Source organism: Amblyomma maculatum, chromosome 5, assembly GCF_055883805.1.
Source record: "Amblyomma maculatum isolate TAMU_Amacu chromosome 5, ASM5588380v1, whole genome shotgun sequence".
Lineage (NCBI taxonomy): Eukaryota > Metazoa > Arthropoda > Arachnida > Ixodida > Ixodidae > Amblyomma > Amblyomma maculatum.
The window spans coordinates 153,844,573-153,868,161 of NC_139348.1; the positions used below are offsets into that span (position 1 = coordinate 153,844,573).

The window sequence follows — 23,589 nt, forward strand, 5'->3', positions numbered from 1 at the left end:
CAGCGAATAAGCGTTTACACTGAGGAAGAAAGGCAGCGCCAACGAAAGTAAAGGCCTCGAGGTGTTGTTTGGCGGGATCAGGTGACTCACAAAAGGAATAGAGCGAGGACAATTGGAATTTGAAATGTCAGAGATAATGATGTAATCGTCAAACTTCTCTGCATTGCTTTGCTGTTGTGAGAAGAAGCCTCAAGATCATCGCGACTTTAATAGTTGATTACATGATATTGTTACATATGTCCTGAACAATGAAGAAGACGATGATGAACAACGGAGAGACAGAAGAAAGACGAAGCTGTAGCAACGTCGTTGGTACTAAGAGAAGGTTGGTGCTCGACGGAACATTCACTCGTCATCAGCTGTTGTGTTTCTTGTCACGTATCATCTTGGTGGAGGTACGTGGTATCACGTATCAATATCTTTAAATGACAGCGCAAAACAATTTCGTGAGCATAATTTAAAGTTTCATGTGTTTTAATTCGTGCATCTTGTGCAATTCTAAAAAAAAAAAAAAAGTGTTTCAGCTTCCGTTTAACGTGCACTGACATCACACAACGCACGGGCGCCTCACCCAAGAATGCGGGATTCGATCCCGAAACCTGGGGTTTAGTAGTCTAGCGCCCTAACCACTTTGTCACCCCGTCGGAGTTATTAAGAAGTTCTTTTATAAGTTTTTAGGGGTGGAAGGGGAGGGGGGGGGGGATAATTATATACGCACTTCCTTCTGCTGGGCGACTGTAGATTTTAGATTTTAGCTATTTATTGTCAAAAACTCACACATTGGCTGTTTGTGGTAGTCCCAACTATACTTGGTGCGAACGCAAGACAAATATCAGAATTTCGTTATACATCGAAAGATGAAACTATTCCCATCGGTACGATTATAGTTCAGTATCTTGCAGTGTTCCGCCGCTGCCTCACAAATTTATTTATTTATTTATTTATTTATTTATTTATTTATTTATTTATTTATTTATTTATTTATTTATTTATTTATTTATTTATTTATTTATTTATTTATTTATTTGTTTATTTATTTATTTATTTATTTATTTGTTTGTTTATTTATTTATTTATTTATTTATTTATTTATTTATTTATTTATTTATTTATTTATTTATTTATTTATTTATTTATTTATTTATTTATTTATTTATTTATTTATTTATTTATACTGCCAATCCCTTCGGGGATTTTTACAGGAGTGAGTTTGTTGGCATGCAGTCGAGATGGCATAACATTGGGAAAATATTGTGAAACAATTGTGAGAATATATTAGAAGTGATGTCTAATAAAGCTAACTGGGGCACGAAATTAACAACTCAACGCTTTTAACTAGCATTTCGATTTGCATAAGGAACAATATTTCGCGTTTCTAAGCACAGTGAATTTCATTTTATTTAAATTTTAGGAACTATCACAACGAAATGCGGTTACATGGCAATGACGTCCATCATAGTGCCACTTTAAATGCACGTAATCTGAAAAGATCAAAGTTCCGCGATTGGTACGCTATGCATGTGGTCCTCACCAAGAGACGTCACCATATAACGAATGCCCCCACGGCTCTCAAGAATATCGAGAGAGTATGTATGGGAGAGCGTACAGTTCTTTCTCTCCCTAGTGTCAGTACATCACCTGTGTGAGAGAGCAAACGAGAGTGCGAATGATTCGTTACGATACGTTTTACTACACCGCGACTCCAGCAGTGGCGCTGTTCACCGTGGAAACAGCCCCTCATAGAGTCACTGTTGCAAAGTTTGAACAACTATACTAGTATACAACGGATAGCAAAACTCACAAGGGTAGCCGCGTTCAGAAACTGCATGCATAAATGCTCGACGAGGATCCACGATGGCTCAGAATTCGCGCCCGAGGCGCGAGTTTGAGGTGATCGTGACGGGGGCCTCTTATATGCTAATATGAGCCAGCAGCGCGCCGCCTGTCCCAGGAAGCGTTGGCGTACGAGCGGTCTCAAACCCCACGCGTTCATTTCGGGCGGAAAATATGGATAATTCAAATGCGAGCTATAAGAACGAGCTGCTCATTTCGCTGTCGTCGAGGGGACGTAGCTTTTTTATGAGCTGATGCCGCAGGGGTGAAAAGCGGGCGCCTCTGCGCCACGACGAACGGATTTGTGCCACAGATGCGCCGCGCCGTTGGCGAATCTTCGCTCAAACAGCGCCAGTGAAATTTTCATTCGCGACTTCGAAATGCAAACGCTCGTTTTTTTTCTTTTTTTTTTTTTTTTTTTTTTTTTTTAAAGGCTGGTGATGCCGCATGCACGAGTGTACGACTCGCATTATGGAGAGCTGGAAAGTGCCACCCAATAAGCTGTATCTGGAGCGAGAAATGCATTAATCAATTTATGAGTACTCGATTAACATTTCCTCTCCCGCCCTCTAGTGGAAGCTGTATGTGAACGCTAGGCGACAGCCGCCACTAATAAAGAACACATTTTACAGCCCCACAGGTACGCAAGCCCTCATCTCGCTCCCGTAGTTCTCCTAGAAGGGATGTATTCCCTCGAGAGAAAAAAATGGGATAAAACTCGAAGTGACGAATCCCCGTCGCCACGCTATTATTGGTCGACGAAAGTGCCAGCAACAACAACAACAACAAAAAAAAAATCCACACCTATTTTCCTTTTTCGTCCCTATTTCCCCTGCGCTGCCACCGCGTGTGCGCAAAGCGGTTACCCAACCATGCCTAACTTTTCCCCGCTTCAATATTCGTGTCGGTAGGTCCCTGTTGTGCCTTGCTGCTACCTCCCTGTGGCCACTTTTCCCAAAACACCTCCCTACGCCATTGTCGTAAAGAGGCGCCAAAACCCAACTTCGGCAGCGCGGCCGACGCTACACACTGTGGCAGCCGGAAGATTTCGAAACTCCTTCCTCCCTGGCGGGAAGCGAAAACCTTTGTCGCAGCCGCTTCCAATATACGCCCCCCCCCCCCCCCCCCCCCCTTCTTCCGGCCTTCTTTCGCTATTGCGGCAACTTCGTTTTACTGCTTTCGCACCGTCCTTTCAGTATCCGCATAGCAGCTGCCAGCGCTGAGAAACTGTCACTAATGCACGAGTATATTTAGGTTCGGGTTTAGGACTGGTCGAGTTTCTAAGTGGTAATTTTTTTTAACCTACTGTAAAGCTGTATGCGTTGCGGTAATAACGTCACAGCAGTGATCAAGGCAAGCTTCATGTGGACGTTTAGCTTTCTGTTTGACCCATGCCTGTAGGCTTTGAGGGCCTATATAGGAGGTGTCATAGCGGAGGGTTCTGGATCAGTGTCGATCACCTATAGTTCTCTCTCTCTCTCTCTCTCTCTCTCTGACATGAAACTGACATCGCGCATCACAAAGGAGTTATTTTGCCTTTCGCATATTCACCCAAGTGAGGCATTGGATGATCGTATACACAGCCAGCGAAATACGGTCAAATACGCGAAAGGCAGATCTATATGAAGATATATTTCTTTCTTGACCTTTTCTTTATTTTGTTTGCGGTGAGTACATTTGAGACAATGTACCTTTGAAATAGGTTTGTGCGCGAGTTAAGCGCCTGTACGCATTCCTCCATTTTATCACCGTCCGTGCACCAACCATGCCTCCGGCCTTCGCGGTATTGCTTCCAACCAGCCATGCAGCCAGGATCTTTATCTTTTCTTTTTTTCCGGGAGGGGGACCCAAAGCTTCCTTTTAATTCCCCACCCCCTCTTTGGATACGTGCCTGCCCTCAACCACAACTGGAACGCGCTACTAGCGTGCCCAAAACACAAATGACGAGAAAAGTTAATTTACAGGATTCTTCTCTATATGATTTGCGTCAAACCCCAAGTGAAGATGTCACGCTAAACTGAACAGAACTCGTGACGCTCAAGGAACGACAGACAGACGAAGCGCACTTGTGTGTCTGTCGTTTCCAGCACGTCATGTGTTTCGTTCAGTTCAGCGCGATATTTTTGCGATGAAGCAAAAACTATAGACCCCGTCCCTGCCTTGTTTGCAGGCCACGCGTATAAGTTATAAAGCACACCTGTACTTTGCGGGGCTTTGAAGAACAACCGCGTCAGTTCTAAAGACTGAGCTCCAGTCAAGGGCGGACAGTGTATTCAATGTGTTCTCACGCAGTTATCTGTTCAGTAACGCAGTATCTGTTCAGAAAGACAATACAGAACATTGTCAACAGCCCTGCAGGTTGGTTGCTTTTTTAAATCAGCTTTCTGCTTTTTGTGCAGAGGCCAAATAAATCCCGTATTTCTTACAGTTCACCGCGAGATTATTTTCTGGATATGTTTCCATTTTGCATTACGCCGTGTATGTATTAACTAAAAAGTTTCGTAACCTACTGGTGCATTTTTCTGAAGGCACAAAAGCCGGTTACACTGAAAATGGGTGGCTTTGAGGAGCAGTTGTTGGCACGATGGTCGTTTATTGTTTTTATTATTTTATTTTATTACGCTGACCAATATAGGACTTCGATCAGGTCTGAAGTTAACGTATACAGATGTCATTGTATACACCAAGGCCACGGCGCTGTGTCGACGTTTAGCACGTAGAGTTCAAAGCGCGGACCGGGCCAAATATACAATGTTGTAGTACGTTACAGGCCTATCAGGCCTATGCGCCACTCAGGTCTACCATGTGCAGGCGGAACACGCTTCGCAGCTTTGCGCTCTATGTGCGCATGCTAGCAGAGAAAAAAAAAGAACCTAGTCACTCCCCACAGCGGTGCCCTATTAGGGAAAAAACCCCATTACGAATGCGTCGCGCGTTCTTTTCCCTAAACGAGGTCGACCCCGAAGCCTGCGTCCCACCCGTTCCCTACGCATTCCTTTTTTCTTTCCCAAACCGACCAACCTTCGCGTTTCGGCTCACCGCAGCAGTGCACACAGCGCATCCGAGCGAGTAGCCTGCAAACGAAGTCTCGCCCAATCACTGCAGAAAAGGCTCGACGCGCAGCCACGGCAGGACTTCGTGCGTGTGCGTTACTCGGTGCGACGCTTCCTTTTTTTTTAATTATTGTCATTTCCTCTAAGCGGTGCATATGCCTCACGCGCTTACCGTTGGGCGAAAGCAAATTTGAACTGTCGCTCGCTACCCGGTATGCGGTGCTGCTTTCCGACCACCGACGAAGAGTAACGAGTTTAGCGTGCGAGTCAGGAAATGCGGCTATGAAGTCACCAGTGACATTATTATTCTGCTGTCGCTTTTATCATGGCTATTATCATCATGTGCACTGTTGGCCATCCAAGGTATCGCGAGATTTTCTTAACTCTTCAAAGCGCAAGGGCTACTCATTTCGAACAGTCGACAAGCGCTGCATCGGGAGAGGAGGCTGTCAAAACGCCTCCTCTATAGGCTGTTGCAAACCGGTTTCGCGGCCGCTTCCACCGTGCTGACGTCAGGCGCACACAACAGCCCAGCGAGCAATATGGCGACGCCCAGGGGGCTCTCGTTGCAAAGGTCTATACCACCGGTCGCGTTAATATTGTTACGTGGTGACAAGCAAGAAGACGACAGGATGAACGATGATTTTATTGGCTGGCCTAGCGCGAGCGCTCCCCTCGCGCCACTGCCAAACTTCTTCGCAACACTTCCCGGGGCCACCGAGCGATCGTCCCGATCGGTTCGTTGAAGTCGGTGGTGACGTGGCAGTGAGGATGTTAAGCAAAAGATAGAAGAGAATTATGTGCTTGCACACCACGGTGACGATGACCACAATGATGCTTGGGTGACCCGCCACCAACGCATCCATGGGACTGATGGCGGTCGCGTCGGACGGCTGGGCGGGGCGGGGGTTGCGTGTTCCTGTCTTGCGGTTCTTTGGGTCCGTAGGGTCTTTGATCTGGTCTCTGGTATGTGTGCGCCTTGTCTTCAGATCCGGGCTGGGGGCTGGGCGGCGGTAGTTGCGGCTGATCGGGTCTAGGCAGGAAGGGCTGGGGCGAAGCTGCGCGGCGATACCCCAGGGCTCTCGGTTGATGGTCCCGGCTTACAAAAGGCGTCGATGCTCCAAGGTGAGGATGGGGATGACGTACCCAGCACCCCCACCAAAATGTTGCGTGGTGACAAGCAAGAAGACGGCACAACATGGTGACAGGATGAACGATGATTTTAATGGCTGGCCTAGCGCGAGGGCTTCTCTCGCGACACTGCCGAACTTCTTCGCAACAATATTTACGGCCTATCAGGAAGACGCGTAATAGCGGCCATTTCACCCAGCCCTTGCCGTTTCTTTAGATGGGATAGAAATGTTTTGAGCAGCCTCTGTGCAAATACCGAAAATACCGAATCCGTGATTGAGATGCCCTAGAGGCAAGTAAGATGCACAGTACTACCACACATTACTGAAGTGCTGAGCAAGATGCTCGAACCAGAACAAGTGAGACTCTGGACTAAGGGCATATCTTATCCACTGCTATACTGGTACTATCACTAGCAGTTCTGCTACTATTACTTCAGTGCCTACTATATTTACTAGCAATGATGTTCTCACCAAAAGTGCTACAGATACTTCCCACCAATACTGTCACTACTGCTACTATTGCTGCTACTGGTCCTATATTGCTACTGCCATTGCTACAACAACTACCGGTACCACTGCTATTAATATCCCTGTTATTGCCGCTACAGGAGTCTTGTTGCTACTATTACTACTCCTATTACCACTACTACTGCTACCACGTGCCACTGCGCTGCGAGTGCTACTACTATTATCATGGGGTTTGCGTGGAGCTATATATAACATAAAGTCCTGGGAGAAAGAAAGCCCTGGTCTGAAAGGAAAAGTGACGTCATTCACAGGGTAACAGACCGCACGAGAGTGACTCTTTATCAGCGGGTGTTTCCGACGTCACAAGACTTCAAAGGAGACAATCGTTCCTGGAGGCAACCTATAGGCAGTTCAGAGGGTACTAAAGGGCTCATCATGCTGACTCTAATGCTGCTACTACTTATACGAGGTCCGCGAGTGCCATGTACATACACGGCCCGATAAGGAAACCACGACCTGAAACAAAGGCGACGTCAAACTAAGGTCGACAAACACCAGCACTGTCTCCAGTCACCACACCAACGAGGAGGAGACCAAGGTGCCCCGATGTCGCCACCGAGAAGACAAAACAAGAGCTCACCGACCTGACAGCCAAGATGTCCTCGACGCCGTCAAAGTCCTCGAGGGCTACCGCTGCACCACCGACACTGCCTCTGTTGGCGCTGCCTCTTCTGCCGCTTCCCAAGTCGTTGACCGCCAACCCGGAGGTCGTGGAGAGGGTGCCGAGGCCAGGGGCGGTGACCGGCGTCCTGGTGCGGTCCGAACTCCGCGACCGCCTCGAAGACTTCCTCGTACCGTTGCCCAAGGAGCCCGACTCGGTCTGGCCACACGAGCAACTCAGCTCTTCAGCTCTGCCAGAGACGGGGAGGCGGCGATGCGCGTCACACACCATCGAGGAAAGTCGCTGGCGCCACGCACCGCGCTTGTCCCTATTGTTTTTCCCCGCGCAACGACCGATTGGAGACAAACCGACGCTCGCTTTCTTCGCCTAATGCACCCTTGTTGCGTGCGTCGGCATTTAAGATGCGTTCTGCTTTTCCTTTGGGCTTCAAATTCATGAAGCTACGAAAAAGAGGCCCGTATAGATGTTCACGTGGAGTGCCACTATAAACTAAGAAATAGTGACATACTTTATGCCTAACTTTTCCGCCCCTCATCGTTTCTGTCGTTAAATCAGTTACAGAGCAATTAGCAAGTGTCGAACTTTCCCCGAGGTGAATATGGCATTGGCGTCGTATGTCGCAAACAGAAACTATGGCATTCAAGCAGACGGTCAAAGTGACTTCACAGGTTTTTAAAGGTGACGACAGTTCCGGCGGAGACACTGTAGGGAAGAATATGGAACGTCGGCAGTCACATCTCGGTGAATAGTGACAGGGAAAGTAAAACCTGTGACGATGCAGGTAGGCCTCGATGTTCCGCTCCATTGCGAAGATTGGGAAGGGGGATGAACTATATCTTAGCTCTTGGTACTCAAGATTCAGTTTAGTTGTCTGTCTCGCTCCCATTCTTACCTGATGTGTTCTGTTGTGCGGTCGAAATGCGTGTCATCAGAAAATCTTTCCCTGGTCCGTCATTCCCGGTGCGCCTCTCATCTGGCTAGGTTATGGCGCAGCCGTACGTCGCGGTGCCGAAGTCTTACGCATAATTCTCTTAGGGAACAACACTAAGCCATGTGTGAACTGCTGTCCTCTATTGTCAAGCACAGTGCCGGTCCTTTCCGCTTTTGCGGTGCCTGTAATTAGGGTACATGTCCCCTGAGAAGTTCATCATATATAGCCATCGCCACTGAGCTCGAGTCCGCTGGAGTAAATAAGACATCGCCCACTGCACTTCAATTATCGTTGTGCAGTTCTAGCCGTGGCCATTCATGCATAACAAATTTTGTAACGTCGTCTACCCCTTCCATCTCTCTGCGGTCCCTGAGTGCATATGCCTCTTCTCGGTACCTACTTTGTTACCCTAACAACCCTGTGTTTAATTGTTCTGCTTATCACACGTCTCGTCAAAGTCTCGATTTCAAGCTAGGCCGTATACTGTGATTAACTTTATTTTTATTTTATTTTTTTACCTACGCTGTCATCTTTCTTCTCCTCAGCGCTACCGTATCATTTTCCTCTTCCATAGCTCGCCGCAGTGCACTTGCATTTTCCTCACCCATCAATCTTATTAGGCGCGCCCATCTGTTCGTATATTCATCCGGCTACGCGTCTAACTAGGTCCGCAAGCCTCAATTAGCCAATGTCAACGGGCCAGAACGTATGGAGCGCGAAAATATGAGGATGGAAAACATATGAAAACACTGAGGTGCACAAATAACGTTGCCGCCAATAATGAAAGCTTTGCACCGAATGTTAGCCTAAGCCTAAGGCCCTCTGTCACTGTTTCCTTCCGGTATGGAAAGTCCGATCCTAATGAAATTTGCTCTTCGTCAACCTGCGGGTACAACTTCCGGTTGGCTAGACCACGAACGCTTTTAGAAACACAGTGACAACTCCAAAGAGCCTTTCAATACTTCGACGATGAATATTGAAAAGCGAAACATTAAACCTACAGAATTAATACGGGCGCTATATGGCTTTATTTTAATTGCTTTCACTTTAAGAACGGTTGTACAGAAAGAATTTCACCTGAAAAAACTGACCATGCGACCCGCATGCGGGGTGAGTGTTTATGCAGGGTTCGATTTTGAGCGTGACCGGCCTACCCACAGGTTTCCCAATGAGTATAGGGGGTATTCACGTGACGTCACAGCTGACGTCAGTATGCAGTCGATGCCATATTTGTGTCCTGTTCGGATAGGTACTAGTACGGGGCGGCGGTTAGCTTAGCTGTTCGTGCGCATCCGTTTGCTCTGCCACTTTGCCTCATGCCAGCACCGTTGTTATGAAAACTCAATCGGTATTATGAGTGACAGTTTGATTTATCAGCAAAGTGTGCGCGATGCGGACACAGACCTGTACGAAACAAAACTTTGGTACCTACCCGTGTGCAGTCGATATGCGCAACTGCACGGTAAGTGTCGGCCTGTGCCCACGCATAGATATGTGCGACATTCATGAATTACTTGTCCTACGGACGAGCTTCGTCACAAGAAACCAATCGCAAGCCTACTGACCATTTGAAGAATGCAACTACGTTACAAGCGGCTGGGTTAAGAGCCGCGGTTGAAGCAGACGAACTCGCTCTTTGTGTAATTACGTGCGTGCCGTCCAACGTTTATACCAACTAAACCGCTGAGTTTTTGTAGCTGATATTCTGCATAGAAATGGCATTTGGTAGTCAGTATCTTTTATACAAAACTTGTTTGGTGTACTTGCCTCAATCGATCAGAAGAAGTCGGATGTTTCCATCGTCTGTGGCGGTAAGGAAGCAAAAGAAACCGCTGCCACAGGCCACAGCGATGACACCGGTGGCGCCACCTCGTTGCCTAGCGGGCTCGGAATAACTTTTTGCAACAAAACTCTTGAAATACAGCGCAGTTTTGGCCAAACTGAACTTGATTTGTTATTAGAGATAAATAAGTTTGTAAAGTTCTTCAAACCTTCTGCAAAACAACTCTGCCCGCCTACGCTCCTTCGCCAAATCTGCATGCGGTCTGCTTTGATTAGCAGACGACACAGACGATGCGAACTTCTGATCGAATGAGGCAAGTACGACAAACACAAAGTTCAGCGAGCCCTCGTTGAAGAATTTTATTGCAGCAAAACACGGCGAGAAGGTGTTGGCGGCGCGCTGCATGCATGCGCATGACTGGAAGCGATACCGCGCTGCTCTTTTACCGGGAATGTGTCGTCCGAGTGCGTGAAGAACAGTCGTGCACGGATAGTGACAAGAGCTGGCTGCTGGGGCACATCCGGAAGATTCCAGTCCAGCGCATTTTGACATGCATTTCTCATATTCCATGATACTTATTGTGCGGTTGAGCCGTGCCAGCCATACGTGACGTCGCATCTCGGTGAGGTGTCTAGTTCGAGTGGAGTTGTTCGTGTGTACTTCCGGAACCTCAAAATGCCGAGGTCGTTCGCGCAGCTCTTCAGCTTCCTTTGTTTACACTGTGCACGCGCCTATTACAGTCTACGATAGCTCAATAAACAACATATTGCTGCGGATGCCACTGATTGTAGAACCGCACGACAGCACTTGATACGTACGTTCGCCCTGTTCGTTCCGTGGACACAAAAATGGCCGACTGCGCCTCAATTACCCACAATGCACCGCGCACAGCGCGTCAGTGAATACCCCCTATATCTTCTTTGATCTTATATGCACAGTTTGCCCGGAATGGAATATTAGGAGAAGACGGTCTTTCATTCCATCTTGCTCAGACCAGAAACAAATTAAACAAATTAGCCATAACACTCTTTAGCCAAACTTCCGTTCCGTCATTAAGGGTTAAAAAAATAAAAAATAAATAAAAAATAAATAAAAAACGAAATGCCTCTTGGTTCAACCAGTGCAGGTCCAATAATGCGTGATATTACTTTGTTCAGATGACAACGACCTGTGACGCGCCACATCACGCAGTCGGAGGCAACTCACAAAGGGGCCGAGAACACAGAACCTCGCAACAATTTAAACGATGAAAGTGATACGATCAAGCCCAGATCTGAGCTCGAAGGTGAACGCGGAATAGTTCGACATATCGAATTCAATGCATAAAAAAATTAGCAACAGTCAATAGATAAGCATGTCTGTAACTCTGAAACACAGAGACACTGCACCCAAGCTTGTGACGTGCTTTTTGCAGCGACATCCGATGTAACGAATGCTCCGCGAAGAGCGAATTCGATATAAGCGACCAGCAGTACACTTCAAGGTATATGTACACTTTCGCATGAGGCGTCCGAGGGGATAGTCTGACTGCTCGACAAAGCGATAACTAATGAAGTGTATCGAAAAGCACCCTGCGATGACTGACGAGAAGTGAGTGATATCGGTGCATGTCCAGCTTTGAAGACCCGCGTCCGTCTGTGGCGACACAATTCTATTTTACTCTTCGATGTTCCTTTCTTTTTGTCTAATGAAGCTCCTTTCTTCAGTGAAGTTAGATTTTTATTTTCTTTAAAACGCCTCAGCCTACATATCCATTCAAGCCAGCCTCAATTTGTCCCTCAATGTCTTTGTTTATTTTATTTTTTCTCTACTGGAGACGCAGTGTAAAACGCGCACTTACATGGTAATAATCTTGGGCACGGCGACAGAAGTGGGCATCCATTTGTTCCGAGTCTTCGACGGCTTGCTCATGGCGACCGGCCATCAAAGTCGTCTGCCACGGCACCGGGATTCACTTGCATGACGACGTCTGCACGTCCGGGAACCACACATCCAAGACCCGCTCGTCTTCTAGCTGCCGTTGCTCGGCGGCTCTGGACGAAATATGCGCTTCTATCATCCAGTTGTCTTCGCTGCAATCGGGCAGTTCGTTAAGGTTATATACGAACCGGTAAGTCTACTAACCCACCTCCCTTTTCCGTATTTTTTTCTTTTCGCTGTTTGGTTTGTGACTTTTCTCATTTTTTTAAACATAATAGGAATAACTTTTTCTGTTCATCTTTAGCTAGAAGTTGAACAACATCTATATTGTTTATCCTCCCCCCTCCCCCTCTACGCGATCCCTTTTCTAGTCTCGAAAAATATTGAAAAAGTACTCAGTGAAATCAATAATAATAACATGAAAATTTATTTTTACTGTTCACTCTCTTATTTAGTACGCTTTCTGCCATATATTCTGTTTTTGGAAGTAAATAAAATGAATAACTTTTTTTTTTTTCACTCGTATCGTCTGTTTTCGTGACAAACTTTGCCTGCCTAAGTTAAAATTAGAGTAATCACACTGGATGATTATTAATGAAGAAAGAAAAAAAAAGCACTTCGATAATGGCATGTGCTTTATGTTTTTACAAAAAAAAAATGAGACCACCGTCAAGAGCTGTTCATTATCAGCATAACAAGTAACACTTCAAACAATAGCACAGCTTCGAGCATAATTATTACGTCCTGACTGACGAGTAGGTGACATAGAGCGAAAAAAGTGCATAAATTTGTTTAAGCCTTCATGCACTAACCCCTTGGTGCCACCAAGACGACGAGAAACCGATACCCCGCAAAGTATATGCAATTGCCTCACTGCGAGCTTACGAATCTGCTGACGACGACACGCAAAAACACCGGAAAAGGCGCTTTTTACGCGAAAAAATACCGAAAACAACAAGCGCACACGTACTACTCCAAACAGCCAATACACGGAGAGACTACCGTCTTCCCTGCACAAGCGGAGGAGAAAAGCCTCGCTTAATCGATGCGAACCAACGAAGAAGAATCGCAGCTCCGCTTCCCAAGCGGGCCACGGCGCTTTTTATTTTCTTTCCTCGACGAGCGGGCAAATAAAAGCTATCAACACACGCGACAAAGTCGTATTCGGCGCTTTTTTTCCTCCGAGACGACGCTTACGAAAGCAAGTCGCGGAATGCGCGACGCACGGACGACGCTGATGCGCCGTAATGATATTCAAGCGTGTTGCACCTGTCACCCGGGGAAGAGTCGAGTAGAGATGCGCGATGCGAACCACCACTTGCTGTCTTTTCCAAACAGCTTGCACGAGACGACAACGTGATTATGCACTATGGCAACCAAATTCGATTAGGGCACATAAAGTCTTCCTTACCTTATTCGCCCATGAACCGCTGCATATCTTCGAAAGACAACTGCAACAACTCGATTCGAGGCAGACGACAGAGCGCCGACAGGGAGCGTTGGTTAGGCCTAGAGTAGCGATGCGGAATGACGGCAGCAAATCTTTTCGTGCTCATTACTTCTTTTTTTTCTTCTCTTCCTCTTGGTCCTCCTTTCCTCGCCCGGAAACTTCAGTGAAGTTTACTTGCCGCCGGTCAGTGACGACGGGCGAGGAGAAAGCAATCCGTGAGTGGAAAGAGAGAGCAGAGCAGGGCTGGACGCGCGAGAGGCTCGCCAAACCACTTCGAAAACGCGAGAAAAACAAAACACACCGGCACCGCCGTCGTACTTTTACGTTCCGCCCACCGCGGCAGCCTTTCGACTGAGCATCGGCTGCTACTGTGCGTCTTGTCGACGCACCGGTGTATGCGTTCACGCGCACAGCTAGCGTAAACCAGGGTCCAAATCCCTTATTACTACTTACTACGCTGTTTCGAGATAAACGCTAAAACGTGTAAATCGACAAACTTTTAAACTTACTGCTCTGACTGCGCAAAGTCCCGAAAACGCTTCCCGCCTCCAATGCGTGTCGTCTGCTACAACCGCTTCTGAGGCGTTGCCAGACTGCTATTTCCCGCGAACTCTACAGGGTCGACACAAACGCATACGCGAGGTTGTTCGCTTCTGTACTCATCAAGAAGTCACGAAATATTTTGAGGTCATATGTGATGACAAGTACAAATGCAATCAAACTGTAGCTAATGCGATTACAAACGCAGCATATTTACTGACAACGGCGACCAAACAAGAAACAAAACAGCTGCAAGAGGCATGTCAGCACTTGAATCCTTGAATGCATCGAATCAGCCCATTGCGCCGTTTGCGCGCCTTCTTTCAGTTGGCTTTCGCGCCTAAATGCGCTTTGGTCGACATTGAGCGCGCTGCTCAGCTGAGGTTTCCTGGAGCCTTTTATGTATCAGCTTCGTTTTCCTGACCGCCGAACTGCAAAGCCATGCTTGTCATAGGATCCTGTGATTTGCCGGCGAGCCATAACAACGCTCACACGCAACCGAGGGGTCAAATTCAGGTAACGTTCCCACGCCCGCCGTGTTACGTAACAGACTTTTTGAATTGTTACTCCTTCTGCAGCTCATCATTGGACCTATGTTTTCTGGGAAAACGTGAGTATGGTGCTTCGATAGTAACAGCGCATTTTCCATGTTAATTTACAGTTATGCAGTTGAGCGCTCATCCACGTTTAATCTTCCTTCCACAGAACCGAGCTGATGCGGCGGTTAAAGCGCTACGAGGTCGCCAACCACAAGTGCTTAATCGTCAAATATGCTGGCGACACCCGGTACGATGTCGAAAACATAAGCACGCACGACCGGTAAGTTACGGCGCACGCCTGTAAGCTTTTAGTTAGCGTTAACACCGTGTGCGCCTTGCAGGCAAGCCATGGCAGCAGTCAAAGCGACCACACTGTCGAACCTCAGGGACACATCTTCAGCATTCAGGGTCATCGGCATTGACGAAGGGCAATTTGTAAGCACGCATATTGTTTTTCTATTGGTGACCATATGGTATGGTTAACGGTGAAGTAATACCAGCTCACTTGAGGCACCTAATCATAAATGACACGTGTCAGAATTATAGCTCTGTTCAGCGAAGTTCGTCATTTACAGCGCCGATTAACACATGAGCATCATGGTCGGTGCAGACAGGTTGAAGATCTAGGTCCTGCGTGCTTTCCCGCCAAAACTTTTGCGCGACGTGGAAGGTTGCTGCGCCCTAAATGAGCGCGCGCCAAAAGCTCGTCTGTGCATATAATACTCTTTTGCAATGCATTCTATGCTATCAAGTATAGTGTAAGGTACGGCGCTTGTGTTGGCTGGATATGCCGTTTTTCAGTTGTGTGTGCAGGCTGTTAGCGGTCGGCGGCTAAACAACCTTTGAGCGGCAACATTTTTTAGGCAGTTCTATCGTTACAAGATGAATACTTAGTCAAAGGGAACGAAAAAATGTAACATATAAACATCGCTACAGGCAAACATGCCAACAGAATCCGTAACTGTAAGTTTGGTGTTTAAAAACGCCAAGGCATAGTTAGGTGACATATTTAACGTTTGGAAAGAATTGGTTGTGAGATAAACAGCCTGAGTAGCTCGGTTGTTGCTAGCACTTGAGACAATTTATCATGCCTTGGCAGAATGTTGTGCACAGAAAATATTGATTTGTTTTAAAGTTGCAACTTTAACTTCCACTAATGAGCATTTCGCTTGCAGTTTCCCGACATTGTTGAGTTTGCAGAGGACATGGCGGAGGCTGGAAAGGTTGTGGTCATCGCAGCTTTGGATGGCACCTACCAACGTCAGGTGATTGTGTAGATTAGTCAATCTGAATGTTGGATAACTTATTACTTTTTTTCTTATTATTCTTAATTTTTAATATTCAGCTTAGCTCTCTCGCCTATCAAGCTTTCCTGTGACCGCTTCCTGCAAGTTTCTGTAGCTTGGATGAATGCTTTTTCTGCTATTGTGGGAGATTTTGTATTATTTCTTATGAAGAATTGGCACACGTGGACCTGAACAGCAGTTCCAGTTAGGCGTATCCAATACCACAGGACCAAAAAAAAATTATTAAAGTGATATCAAAAGGCATACTCAATGGAAAGACGAGGCTGAGTAGATTTCCTCTCCTTGCCATACATATTTCTTTGACGGGGATGGCGGTAATTGTAGTCGTCTGTTCTTAGTGAAACATTTGTTGTGACTAGGGCACCAGCACTAGTTACAACAAAGTTCTGCCAGGGCTGTGCAGTGTTCCAAGCTCTGCCAGCTGTATTACTACTTTGGAACTCCCTGGAGCATTTTAGAGACAAAGGAAACGACAAGACTTATCGTAATGAGACACTTATTCCAACAGAAATAGAATATATCAATAACAAGGCCTAATAAGGCTTCACAAGACTTGAGTGGCAATGCCCGGCAGAAAACAAATGTGCCGCCCTAGAGCACTCCGAGCTCTCCACCTTTAGAAGACGCACAATGTACAGGGGCCCTGAAAAGTTCACAGAGCGTGCCGTACACTCCCAAAACTCCCATCAAGACATAAACATGTCTTGACATCCACCTTGGCATGTCTCCAAGGTCTGGACTGTGGATGGCAAGGCTAAAAGATCTGCACTACTGCACTGCAAAAGCGAGGAACAAGCTAAGAGCTGAGGCTCTAAAATATAAAGTTTAGCCACTGCAGTAAGCCTGACTCAAGTGACTGCAGCCAGTGGCACTCTGAAGGTCACAACCGTGGCACCACAACTGCGTCAGGCTGGTATCATTGGCGCGTGTGTAAAAGCGGCGTTAATTTAGGTTAATGGTCTTTTCCGCAAGATATGGCTTCCTGTGGGGATTGAGTAAAAATTAATTTGCTACCTACCCAGGAAAGTGGCCAAATACAAATGCACGTGTGTGCCACAAGTGTGATCTGCAAAATGCTAACTGGAAAGTCTGCACTTGCTGCTAGTGCCAATTTGTTGCTTGCACTTATTGGCAACAGGACCGTGCCAAGAGCGCAACAGCCAAAGATTAAAAACGAGATCCCAAAGCTTCGGGACCAGCTCAGTTCCATTTTTTCAGGGGACGATGAAATGGAAAGCTCGAAACTGTGCATGGCATTTGTTCAGGCTGGCTTGTTCCGTTTTCAACTGGTGAAGCTTGGAAGAGGGCCAAGGTGCAAGTACATGTGCGTACATGTCCCTGCCTGTTTAGGGAGTGCAGAGCTTTGTCTCTCAATTTTTCCTCTCGGATTAGGCTCGACTTGCAGTATGTGTCTCATAGGAGACTGTGGTTCAGCAGATCTGCAGCATCTGACCCATGTGTGTTCCCATTGCTGTTGCAGGGGTTCCCAAGCATCCTGACGCTTGTCCCACTCTCGGAGAGTGTCATAAAGCTCTCTGCAGTCTGTATGCTGTGTTATGCCGAGGCAGCCTACACAAAACGGCGAGGGCAAGAGAAAGAGGTTAGTGCTTAGTTGTACAGACGATGTATTTTTATTGCTTCATTAGTGGACTGGCTTGACAGCCTTGTTTAACAACCTTGTTGTTGTGGCGATGAATGTAAGTATGTCTGGCCCAGTACTATATGAATGAAATTCGCATCAAATTATGTGGGGTGCTTAATCGGGGGCAATGTTTTTGTGTGTTCTGATATTGATGTGCCCGAAGTGTGGAAATGTTAACAAGGTTCAGCCCATACTAGGCACTAATTTGGTAAGCTTGTTAATAGCCACCACAAAAATCGAGTAGTTATTAAGCCATGCCAGTTTGCTGTGCTGAATTTCTTCGAATGGTGGCTGATATGTAATGCCAGCCGGCTATATATCGTTTCTGCTTTGCTGAGGTAAGTCACTACAAAGCATATTCGTTTTAAAAAAGCTACGTCAGCATCCCCTTGCAGTGGCAATTCCTTTACAACTGGAAGGAAGCCTCACTCTCGTACAGGGATGAAATACAGTGCTGGCATTGTCTACGCTCGCAGAGAAATGCACGTTCCTTCAAAAGCAATTCTGTTTGCAAGAAGGCGCACTACGGTACTGCAGCACCCTTGAGTCGAGGTTTGAATGGATTAAGTGAAGCGCTGTCCGTGCACAACACAGTGAAGGTGCGTTCACAAATACTAAACAATCGTCTGCTCAGCTCAGAGGATGCCGGCGCTTTCCTACCGATTGTAGCAGAGTGAAATTCCACAGGGTGCTAATCTCAGGGCGTTAATTTTGTTCGCTGATTCATGCCAAGTTCAGCAGCAACACTTTCTGCTTACGACAAACTACGCACACGATGCACGCTGCCGAAGTATCTCAAAATACGTCATACATGGTCAGAGCACTTGCGTGTACTATGAGAGTAATCACTAACTTCAAGGCATCAACCACTCAGTGTGATTCAAGGAAAAGTACAAGCAGCACCCTCGAAACACTCAGTTATGACCTCTCCGCTTTGCTGCTCTATGGTCTTGGGTTTACCACGAGCTCACCATTGATTGTACCTAGTAACACCTCGTTTGTTTGCAAAGCATGGAGGAAGTCTATTTCCTTTTATATCCTTTGCATGTTGTAGACTAATAAACTTTTAATTCCGCTCATAAGCAACTAAGGTCATTATGCACTATAAAACGCAGTGCACAAGGATTGTGAAATTTTGTTTGTGTAAAGGATATTATTTTTTTGTAATCTGGTTGCACTCAGGTCATATGCGTCTCAGTTTACAGTGCGTGTATGCAAATTTTCAGGTGGAAGTCATCGGAGGTGCCGAGAAGTACATGGCTGTCTGCCGAGCGTGCTATTCACAGGACGAGGAAAGCTCCTCCTCCAAAGAGTGCTAGCTTCGCGTTTTATATATATAATTTTTGTTTTATTCACTTTTTTTCTTTTTCGCATATACAGTCACGGTCAAAATGACATGGAGCTTGCTTCAACATTAGCTCATCTCTCGCGTTGCTGAAGAAAATGAAAAGGTCTGCTATGCTTACATGCAAATGCATGTGTGGTACTTTCATACATATCAAATGCATCTTAATCTTCATTGTTGCATGCAAGCAAAAAGCATTTATTCTCCATTTATTACATTTATTATTCGCTGATGTATGCTCGTTGTTCTTCTGACCGTGACTAACAAGCATGATATAAGCATGCTGCTATACCCAGTGACGTGTGCTTCGAAAGCATTGGCAATAATCCCTTGCTTTTCTTATAAGTCCCACCATCTTATACCTTGTCATGTCTCTACATCGCACTGTCTTTGTTGTTTATGATCTTTGCCCGGTAACCAGAATAAGTGAGCGTAAAATATATGCGTAAACCACCCTATATATATATATATGTGGTGGTTTACGCATATATGACACGTGTTTACGTGTCATATGGGGTTCTGACCTGTGTATAATATATATATCAGTTCAGTCGTGTCCAACTCTTCGTGACCCTATGGACCATATCACGCCACACTTTCTGGTCTCTCACCATCTTCCTAGCATCACATAACTTCATGTGAAGCACCTCGAGGATGCCATCTAACCATCGCGTTCGCTGCCTACCCCTTCTCCGGCGACCCTCAACCTTTCCAGACATCAAATCTTTCTCCAGCTACTCCTCTCTTCTCATCAGATGACCAAAGTAGCTGAGCTTTAACTTTATAATTTGACCCTCCATTGAGCAGTCAGGGTTTATGGTCGACAATATCAACTGATTTGATCTTCTAGCAGTCCAAGGAACTCTCAAGAGTCTCCGCCAACACCACAATTCAAACGCGTCAATTCTTCGGCGGTCAGCCTTCTTCACAGTCCAACTCTCGTATCCATACATCACAACTGGAAAGACCATAGCACGAGTTATACGGACCTTGGCAGACTAATGTCTCTGCTCTTTACTAGGCGGTCAAGGCTAGCCATGGCTCTCTTTCCCAGAAGCAGGCGTCTCCTAATTTCATGGCTGCAGTCTCCTTCCGGGGTAATCTTGGAGCCCAAGAAGAGAAATTCTGTCAAAGCTTCCAGTTCTTGTCCCTTGATGCTCCAGGACTTGATAGGGCAAGACGCCATGATCTTTGTCTTTTTAATGTTCAGTTTAAGCCCAATCTTCTCACTCTCTGCTTGTACGCACATCAGATGTCTCTTGAGTTCTTCACTTTCTGCCATTAAAGTGGTATCATCCGCATATCTAAGGTTGTTGATACATTTTCCAGCAATCTTCACTCCAGCTGATGACTCGTCCAGACCGGCCTTCCTCATGATGCACTCAGCGTATAGGTTAAATAGGCAGGGCGACAGTATGCAGCCTTGTCTCACTCCTTTCTCAATCGGAAACCAATCGGTAAGACCATGTCCAGTTCTGACTGTGGCCTCTTGCCCTTCATACAGGTTCCTGAGGAGATAGATGAGGTGAATTGGAACTCCCATCTCTTGGAGAGCTTGCCACAATCTACTGTGATCTACGCAGTCAAACGCTTTCGCATAATCAATAAAGCAGGAGTAGATGGGTTTCTGGAACTCTCTTGCTTTTTCCATGATCCTGCGAAGGTTGGCAATCTGGTCTCTATTTCCTCTGCCCTTGCGAAACCCAGCTTGCACGTCTGAAAGCTCCCGATCCACATACTGCTGCAGCCTACCTTGGAAGATTTTCAACATCACCTTGCTAGCATGCGAAATATATATATATATATATATATATATATATATATATATATATATATATATATATATATATATATATATATATATAAAGCTTTCTCAAAATTTTCTTTGATCCAGTGTCCAGAAAATATGTAGTAGGCACGCACAAATGAAAATAGGTTATTCTGACGTTTAGGCCAGACCTCGGCCAAAATGTCAGAATAAATCATTGTGCCTCCCTCGTATATATACACACGTGCGCACGCACGCATATACACACACTGTCATTTGGTTTTGGAACCACTGCCTTGCTGCATTTTTGTTCTGCTTTGTTATGAAACGTGTCATATGGGGTCACATTATACATACATTAGTTTCATCATTGTCAGCCAAGTCGATATTGTTCTGACCCATTAATATCCACTCAAACATGTCCCACAGCAGCTACGGCCACATTATGTCAGTAAGTTTTTAGTGCGTATCACTACTAGCCGCAATCACAGATTTCGCCGAAGTCTGTCCGAAGCCACTAACTCTCTCTCTCCGTAAACTTGAAGTGGAGAAAGAGAAGGTGGCTACACGTCTCGCGGCTCAGCATTGAGGAGGTGGAGCGGCCGCAGAGCTGTAGTAGAAGCCGCTCTCTCTGTCCATCCATCTCTTCATGAACTTAAAGAGGAGGAAGGGAAAGTGGCGATGCCCGCATCACGCGACTTAACACTGAGGGGCGGAGCGACCGCATGGAGTAAGACAGTGAGAGAGGGGCGTGTCAGTTGCGAACATGGCGGCGGTCGCTGGGCAGCGTTGCACAAGCGTGTGTGCGTTTGCTTCGCGTCGCAATGGATGAAGCCGGGTCATCTGCACTGCGGCGCAGGTTCGCTGTGCTCGGTGTGCTGAAGTACAATGGTTAGGAAGGCAGAACCGGAAAGCTGGAGGCCCATAAATCGACAGTTAAGTTTGCAGGCTTCTTCCAGAAACGAAGTGTTCACCGCGGGTCCACTGTCACGGGGGAGATTCCGAAGGGGCGGCCAAAGTCAAGTGGCAGCTTGACGCAAGTTTATTTATGACTGTCGCGCAGGAGGCCGCTCTTCGGAAGTGGTATAGGAACACATGGAAACGGGCGACGCCGTCGGTTCAGTCCGTTCCGATTCTCAGAAAAGTCGCGCTTCGACCATACCGCGAAGGAGGCAAACCAGAGCAGTTAAAAAGCAATGCGTAAGCGCAGTGGTTGTGGGTTTGGCGCTAACTGCTCTGTCTCTCGGTTTGAGGGGAAAGGGCGCGGAGGCCATAATTTGCGGCGAAACACGGGCTGGGGAGAATGTACGGCAGAGGAAGCTGCTGTCAGTATCTTCTCGGGAAGACGCCTGGACATATGTCCCTTTAAAACCGCCGCCTGCGCGCAACCGACCAAGGGCGATGGGAATGTTTGGGACTTAGGTTTGTGTGCTGTGTGTTTTGGAAGCGCAACCGTCGGCGCTGTTTGTCTTTGTGACTGCTGGCCACCTCTTGCATGAGCTGAGGGAAGATATTGGAGAGAGTGTAAAGCGCAGATATGTGTGGTAAAGCATGAAAGGTATAACTGGGATAAAAGGTGCTACGCACCTACTTCGTATTTGATTAACTATTCAAATCGGCCATATTTTTTCTTATCTCACCTTCCCATCTGATTCACTATCATCTTTAGCTACATATCCCTTCCCTACATGAACACCCAGATATACTAATCTTGTTTCAAGGCTCTTCACTATCCCCTCCATTCTGGCCTTGTAGCCAACTGCTGGTAATTTGAACTGTGAAGGGATTAAAACAAATTTTCTGCACAGTCCCAAGCCTGTAATTTCACGTTAGCTATTCAAATTCTCAAAAAATTTCAATGCATCACTGTTCCAGCCTCACGGTTACTTACCAAGCCAGTGCATTCAGAGGCATTACCGTTAAGTCCAACCATTCGGATATACTTCTTACAGGCAAGTGGCAAGAAATTAACGGTTCTTTCTTCTCTCTTGGCACTTCCTGTTTGGTATTTTTGCCTCTGCTGGAGGAAGACTGTGATAGCAGTGCAGTATATGGTGCTGGTATTTCCACTGAATAGTTCTCGCAGAAGTTGTATATAAATATTAGTTATACTCTGCACATTCTTCTATAATCTGATGACACGAGTGTCGCCAATTCTTTCTAGAAAATAGTCTCTTCTGCACTTGTTGATAATGTTGCTCTCGTTTCATGGCTAGCAGTTCCCTTAAATGTTTTGTATATCTGAGCGGTTTTATCTCATACCTTTAGTGGATTTGTGTTATGTTGGCATTCTCCTGAGCTTTTTGCACAGTTGTCACATTTTTGTATGTCTTGTCACATATGTTTGATATCTTTAGTCGAATATCATTTCTTGCCTTTTCCTACTGTATATGCACAATCTCACCTCATCTTTGTGACGTGCCATTACAAAACCTCATGATGAACATCTGTCATTACATGAACCACGAAGCAGGCCAATAAAAAAGATGTTTTGAAATAACATGGATGTTTTACTGTTGACATGACAGCATATGATTCCATACAGCCATTGAGTGAGATTTGTTGGCATTCAATGAAGATCATCTCAATACTCTCAGTTGCACTGAGGCTTTTGATTCAGCTAGTGCTTCCATCGCAAAGTTCTGCAGTGGGACGCGCACAACTGGTAAATAGTGCAAACCGTGTAGTGAAATACCAATGTCAGTAGGGAAAGTGTGGAAAATCTATTATTTTAGACATCCCCCAGCATATCTGTGAATGGCAGCCAGAAATACGAATACTAAAGCATGCTGCAAGACAACTTGTAGACCTCCCTGTTTGCAAACAATTAGACGTCAAAAATGCACGTGGATGGGTGGGCACGCCCAAAAACAAACTTGGTCAGTAAAGGCATCCTCTTCTGGCCTGTCTCCCTGCTTTGCGGGGCATTGTGGAGCTGTCCAACAATATGCGGCTTTTGTCTCTGTGCATTAGTCCTATTTAGGCCTTACACTAGTATGCAGCACTTCCCATAATGCTATTCGTTAGCGATTCGCATCTGTAAAAATGCTTGCAAGTGTTCGGCAAATGTGCACTTCGGTGATATTTTTGTAGTCCTAGAACAGGCATGGTTTGTAATAAGGAGCCCGTAAAGTCCTACGAAGTGTTTGAATGGACCATATTTGTAAATGTGGTTTTTGCAAATCTAGATCAATA

General features: G+C 46.2%; 2 protein-coding genes across 2 annotated transcripts in view; one reads left to right on the plus strand and one right to left on the minus strand.

Annotated features, from left to right (window-relative positions):
- Nucleotides 1-13,797, minus strand: part of wake (ankyrin repeat and fibronectin type III domain containing protein wide awake) — a 442,715-nt gene extending 428,918 nt beyond the window's left edge. The window contains exons 1-3 of the mRNA XM_084604717.1: nucleotides 13,215-13,797; nucleotides 11,724-11,955; nucleotides 7,132-7,398 (exon numbers count right to left, since the gene is read on the minus strand). Coding sequence (XP_084460843.1) covers nucleotides 7,132-7,398; nucleotides 11,724-11,794 — 338 coding nt within the window. The 5' untranslated portion in view covers nucleotides 11,795-11,955; nucleotides 13,215-13,797. The remainder of the gene's footprint in view (nucleotides 1-7,131; nucleotides 7,399-11,723; nucleotides 11,956-13,214) is intronic.
- A 279-nt stretch (nucleotides 13,798-14,076) lies between these two features.
- On the plus strand, nucleotides 14,077-22,913 carry LOC146189998 (thymidine kinase, cytosolic-like). The gene is made up of 7 exons (XM_084604723.1): nucleotides 14,077-14,309; nucleotides 14,372-14,403; nucleotides 14,499-14,612; nucleotides 14,674-14,767; nucleotides 15,508-15,597; nucleotides 17,120-17,239; nucleotides 18,508-22,913. Exons 1-7 carry the CDS (start codon nucleotides 14,235-14,237, stop codon nucleotides 18,598-18,600), a joined length of 618 nt encoding a protein of 205 aa, XP_084460849.1. The 5' UTR covers nucleotides 14,077-14,234; the 3' UTR covers nucleotides 18,601-22,913.
- Nucleotides 22,914-23,589: the final 676 nt, after the last annotated feature.

What these genes read in the sequence shown, in the direction of transcription:
- LOC146189998 (XM_084604723.1), top strand. Translation starts at nt 14,235, where the DNA reads ATGCTTGTCATAGGATCCTGTGATTTGCCGGCGAGCCATAACAACGCT. An exon ending in AACCGAGGGGTCAAATTCAG is followed by an intron (nt 14,310 to 14,371) that starts GTAACGTTCCCA and finishes CTCCTTCTGCAG; the next exon opens with CTCATCATTGGACCTATGTT. An exon ending in AACATAAGCACGCACGACCG is followed by an intron (nt 14,613 to 14,673) that starts GTAAGTTACGGC and finishes TGCGCCTTGCAG; the next exon opens with GCAAGCCATGGCAGCAGTCA.